Below are 6323 nucleotides of genomic sequence, written 5' to 3'. Positions count from 1 at the left end.
AACACCCACATAACTAAAGAAGAGATGGTTCAATTCCTTATCAAACTCTGAGCACACCGAACAAAGTAAGGTACTAGCTTCGAGAATGACACCTCTCCTATACAACTCTACTTTAGAAGGTAGACTATTAAGCATAAAGCGCCAACCAAAAATCTTCACTTTGCTCGGGATTTTCGCCTTCCAAATGGTGCTAATAATCTGAAGACGCCCATTATCCACCATGATATCAGAATAATTCAACTCATACAACCTACGGAAGCCATTACTCACAGAAAACCCATCATGATTCCGCCACCAAACAACGGTATCTCCGACATCCTGTCTAGGAGCAATAGAGGCCACCAAGGAGAACAAACCAAGCCAATCCGCAGGTAACTCCCCTAAAGAATCCAGAGAGTCATTGCTAAAATCCCATATCCACTGGTCACCAACCCAAGAACCCATATCAACCACCTTATAATTCATCGAAGTACAACTACCAAATAAATTTGGAAAAAGATACTTCAAAGGTGTTACTAGATTACAGATTTTGACTAACATAGTTGACAGAAAGAACTTATATGCATATATTAAAAAGTTAAAGACACTTTGGCACGAAAAAAAGTTAAGGGATCAAACTGAACCTAAGAATATAATCAGGGGATCAAAATAAATATTTTACCATTAAAAGAACTCTTTGAAATAATTTTGAAAAGAAAACCCATAAATTAATAAAAAAGCACTTCAAGTTAAATGCTAAATATAGTACCTATCAAACAAATTTTCTTTTTATTGATTTGAGCTGAAAAATTAAAAATTAGAAGTAAGAAACTCTTTTTAATGTTACACTATTATTCATTCATGAATCTTGGTCTCATTCTCCCAAACTCAAAAAAAGAAAAAAAAGAAAGAAAGAAAGAAACAAATCTATTAGTAAGTCAAGTATTGGGTCCCAAGACAGGACATGAAAGTCAGAAAGTGGCTCCATCTTCTTTTCTCTTCCATCCCCATGTGATCTGACGACGCTGTGACACTCACAACACAATTCTGTCTCCCTGCCAACTTTCTTTCTTCCATTCACCTCCCTATTTTCTTCTCTCTCTCTCTCTCTCTCTCTCTCTCTCTCTCTCTCTCTCTCTGCATCTTGAGAAGATAAGATACACACACCCAAAACAGTTTCAATGCCATCATTATCCTCTTGCTGGTTCTTCACAACACTTCTATGTTTCTTCTTAGATACTGCTTTTTCCGGTGACCCTTTTGTTTACTTTGATTGGACTGTATCCTACACCACACTCTCCCCACTTGGAGTCAAGCAGCAGGTTTCTTTTCTCTTTTCATTTATCTACTACTTACTTACTTGCATTGTATATTAAGGGTTTTAAGTTTAGGGTTTTTACTTTGAGGATAAAGCGTGGGCGGGTAGATCTTTGTTTTGTAAGTTGGAGGGTAAAAAGATTCCAATTTCCAAACCCCTTGTTTATGAAATTCAGTTATTCCTATTTATGAAATTCAGTTATGATACTGCAATTTTAATGCTAGTGGGTGCTGAGAAGAAGAGCCTTTTGAACTTGTTTCAAGTTTGCTTATCTAGTGTATGTTTGATTTAGCTTTTGGAAGAGACAAAATCATTGATTTTGAAAAGATTTTGAGGTGTTTGGTTCTCATAAAGTAGAATTGATTCATCCTTCAGAATTGATTTTACTTAAAGTTATGATTTGTAACTTTTGAATTTAAACGTTATTTTTACATAAGTTATCTAAATATAAATTACTTTATATTTGACTTACGTTTAACTAGAATCAATTTTACTGAATCGATTTACTCAAAATCAAATTTTTTAACCACATAACCAAACATATGAGTAATGTACTTAGTGCACTTAGCTTGATTATGTTTAATTTCATATTTGGAGCATCCATAGTTGATTCAGGATGTGTTTAATTGATTTTGACATTTTTGGTTGTTGTCGAGTATAATTGATTATGCTTTTTAGAATTAATTCTACTTGAGCTAGGATTTGTAGCTTTTAAGTCTAAATGTGTTTTTTTTACCAAAGTTTACTGTTCACAACGAAGCCCGGACACTATTCAGGTATCGGATACATATTGTATCCGATACGGAAATGCGTCAGTCATTGAAAAAACTAAGATACGATACGTTTAAGGTACTTATATAAAAAATTTAAATTAAACATTAGTTAAATCATTCTCTAACAAAAATCAATTGAGTTTGCAAAATTTGATAGTAATTAGTAAATCAATTGAGTTTGCAAAATTTGATAGTAATTAGTAAATGAATTATGAGAAAAAGAAAAGATAGTTAAACTTGAGAGAAAAGTTATTAAACGAAAAATTTGATTCTTGTAATAAAAAAAATGAAATTGATGAGGTAATAAAAGTTTAGAAAAGAAGAATTAAGGATGAGGAAGATTAATTCATGTTCTAGAAATATGAATAGTCATGACTCATGAGATTATCTAGCCGTATCTGCAGCGTATCGGAGATCAGAGACGTGTCGCCAAAGTATTTGTTCGTGTTCCGCCGTATCGGGACGTATCCGAATTTTTTAAATTAAAAAATTCGGATACTTGTTCGATATGTATCAGTGGAGAATTGGTACGTATCGGATACAATACGACATAGATTTTAGAGTGTTCGTGCTTCATTGACTGTTCAACTTAGTTTTGCAAAAACTTATCCCAACATAAATCAATTTACCTTCAAATCACTTTTAGTCAAACAGTCAAACTCAATTCATTTAAAATCAATTTTCTTCACCGTAGAACCAAACATACGCTTCATTGTTATCAGATATGCGCATGTCAGAATGCAGTTTTTTTTAACAAAATATTTCTATTTCAGGTAATTGGGATCAATAAGCAATTTCCAGGACCAATTCTAAATGTCACAACAAACTGGAATGTAGTTGTCAACGTGAAGAATGATCTTGATGAACCCTTACTTCTGACATGGTAGGAAAATTATGTTTATTTCTAGAGTAACAATACATGACTAATATTGGTGATGATGATGATTATGTTGGGTAGTTAAATGCAGGAACGGTGTACAGCATAGAAAAGACACCTGGCAAGATGGAGTTTCAGGAACCAATTGTCCAATTCCGGCTGGCTGGAATTGGACATACGAGTTTCAAGTCAAAGATCAGATAGGGAGTTTTTTCTACTTTCCTTCGCTAAATTTCCAGAGAGCTTCTGGTGGATACGGAGGAGTTATCATAAACAATCGAGCAGTTATTCCTGTTCCCTTTGGATTGCCAGATGGTGATGTTACAATATTTCTGAGTGATTGGTACACCAAGAGTCATAAGGTCTTACCACTTTCTTCGACTTGCTTGTTTTTTATAAATTCAATTTAGAGGTTTTGACTGTTGCATATACTGACACAGGATCTCAGGAAGGATGTGGAAAATGGCGTTGATCTTGGAGTTCCTGACGGTGTACTTATCAACGGACTAGGTCCTTATCGCTACGATGACACACTCGTCCCAAATGGCATTTCTTACCAAATAATAAATGTGGAACCTGGTAAGAATATAGGCCTATTTTACTTTCTGTTTTTATAGGTGCGAGACAAGTACGTGATATACATGACAACAATCTTGTCTTAAACAGGGAAAACATACCGCATACGGGTTCACAATGTCGGCATCTCAACGAGCTTGAATTTTAGGATACAGAATCACAACTTGCTTTTAGTGGAGACCGAAGGATCATACACAGTTCAGCAAAACTACACAAACATGGATATTCATGTTGGTCAGTCATATTCATTCTTGGTTACAATGGACCAAAACGCGAGCACTGATTACTATATTGTTGCGAGTCCTCGGTTTGTTAATTCTTCATGGGCTAAAGCTACCGGAGTTTCCATTTTGCACTATTCCAATTCTCAGGGTCCCGCTTCAGGTCCTCTTCCTAGTCTTCCTGAACAAGACAATCCTTCTTTCTCTATCAATCAAGCAAGATCTATAAGGTGGAACGTGTCTGCCGGTGCTGCGCGTCCGAACCCACAAGGTTCCTTCAAATACGGCGACATTACTGTCACAGACGTATATGTTATTCTCAATAGACCTCCTGAGCTTATAAACGGAAAGTGGCGAACTACTCTTAATGGTATATCATATTTACCACCTTCAACACCCTTGACGCTTGCGCAACAATTTAAAATTCTCGGAGTGTACAAGCTTGATTTTCCAAATAGATTCATGAACAGGCCTTCTAAGGTTGATGTTTCACTCATTAATGGAACTTACAAAGGTTTTGTGGAAATAATCTTTCAAAACAATGACACCACAGTCCAGACCTACCATTTAGATGGCTACGCTTTCTTCGTCGTTGGGTGAGATTTAAGCTCTAAAACTTTGATATAACATGTTTATTTTTCATAAAAGTTAGTAAATTTCTCATTTGAATTGTAGCATGGATTTTGGAGTATGGACTGAAAATAGCAGAAGTACTTACAATAAGTGGGACGGTGTAGCGCGATGTACAACACAGGTATTGCTATCTCACTACTATCTCTGTCCCTAAATTGAAACATGAATTTGACATGATACGCGAAGAGTAGCCATTTTATAATATCAAAGTTCTTTAACCTGTCTCTTTAGGTCTTTCCTGGGGCATGGACAGCCATTTTAGTATCTCTTGACAACGCTGGCATTTGGAACCTTCGCGCGGAGAATCTCAACTCATGGTATCTGGGCCAAGAAGTCTATCTACAAGTTGTAAACCCGGAGAATGATAGTAACGAGAATATTTTGCCAGATAATGCAATATACTGTGGCCTACTTTCCAACCTTCAAAGGTAAGACTGCCTTAAAACATATCTATTTTTTATCAGAACTCCGCAGTTAAGCAACTTGCTTGGACAAGAATATTTTGATAGTAACTATAGTGCTTGATTCTCTTATGCAGGGAGCAGTCGCACAAATTCCAGTTCTCTATAGGATCATCACCTTTAAACAGTAATTCTAGAATGATATTATTCATGTTATTATTTATAGCTCTAATTGAAAGTTTTGTATGGCATGTGTAGTTTTGAATATTAGTAGTGGCATCTAAAACAAGCTACTCGAATTTAAAGATTTAGATGAGAATTATCATTGAAAAGGAAATTTTGTGTCTATAACATGTTGCACAAGGTTTATATAGCTGTAATCATGAACTGTAAACTAGAAGAGTACATTGTTGTTATTCATATTATTATTCCCGAAATACTCGCTCGTAGATGATGCCATTCGAATTCGAATGATGATAAATCATTCTGTAATCTCATTGATTATTTATTTTTACATCTAACTTTGCAATTACATTATTATTTTCTTTAAAGATTTTGTCATTCTTTATCATGAAAAGTCTAAACACATACAAAAATATTAACAAAAGGTGCATAAAAATATTTATGTTACATAGTAAGTACTCATCAGTTGAATGAGTTAAAGAGACAAACACTACATGAATATATGTAAGAGACATTTCATAATAAACATAGTTTTTGGAAGGTTTCTGAGAAACTCTATAAATACTAATAACTGTTCAATTAAAGTACCAAGCACAATTTTTTTTTTATGGTACATGCAAATGAAGAAGCATATGGATCAAACTCCCAAATTTGCTTATGCAATTATTTTATTTTTCTCCCTATGTCTTGTTGTAACTAACCATAGTAAGATCTTTTTCTTATCTTTTACATATTTGTGATTTTACATTGAAATCATTCATTCTCTTTCACTAATAACATTCTTTTATTTTTGTTTTTCACAACAGAATTTCGTTCTTGCATTAATGACAATGATTGTCCATATGATTATTGTGCCCCTCCTAAATATCAGAAGTGCATTTGGAGTAGTTGTTATTGTGTAGAACAATATAACGATCTATTAAGTTGAAAATTAATGTGTTGTTTTTAAGCCTATTATTTTATTTGCACATCTTAATGTTGTTTGTTACTTGAGTCTTTAAAGAGCCATTGTAAAGAGCTAAAGCTCATATTGGAAACAAACATGAGGTTAGGTTGTTAAAGAAAATTGAATATGGAGAATGGTTTTTTAAGGTATGTTTATTATACGTTTAATTTAGTGATTTTAAGATCCCTGTAATCCCCAAGAGAAAAACTAAAAGATAAAAAGCTACTATGAAACTAAATATAAAAATTAATTATGGATACTCAACAATTACACCATTCATACAAGTTAGTGTGCGATAGAAACCATCGGTACAACTTTTAAGAGGGGGAGGATTTTTTTTGTGTGCCTAAAACTGGTTTTTAAAAAAAACAAAAACTCATACTATGTTCCAGTCCCCTTTCGATCGTAGTTGTGAA

The 6323-nt window shown here is 34.1% G+C and overlaps 1 protein-coding gene across 1 annotated transcript; it reads left to right on the top strand.

Annotated features, from left to right (window-relative positions):
• Positions 1-928: 928 nt before the first annotated feature.
• On the top strand, positions 929-5300 carry LOC131629322 (monocopper oxidase-like protein SKU5). The gene is made up of 8 exons (XM_058900109.1): positions 929-1301; positions 2844-2953; positions 3039-3309; positions 3388-3526; positions 3614-4340; positions 4420-4498; positions 4609-4805; positions 4916-5300. Exons 1-8 carry the CDS (start codon positions 1161-1163, stop codon positions 5034-5036), a joined length of 1785 nt encoding a protein of 594 aa, XP_058756092.1. The 5' UTR covers positions 929-1160; the 3' UTR covers positions 5037-5300.
• The last annotated feature ends 1023 nt before the right edge of the window (positions 5301-6323 follow it).

This window comes from Vicia villosa, unplaced genomic scaffold (genome assembly GCF_029867415.1).
Source record: "Vicia villosa cultivar HV-30 ecotype Madison, WI unplaced genomic scaffold, Vvil1.0 ctg.000556F_1_1, whole genome shotgun sequence".
Classification (NCBI taxonomy): domain Eukaryota; kingdom Viridiplantae; phylum Streptophyta; class Magnoliopsida; order Fabales; family Fabaceae; genus Vicia; species Vicia villosa.
The sequence above is the reverse complement of the archived record's forward strand: the minus strand, read 5'-3'. Positions and strand labels throughout refer to the sequence as shown.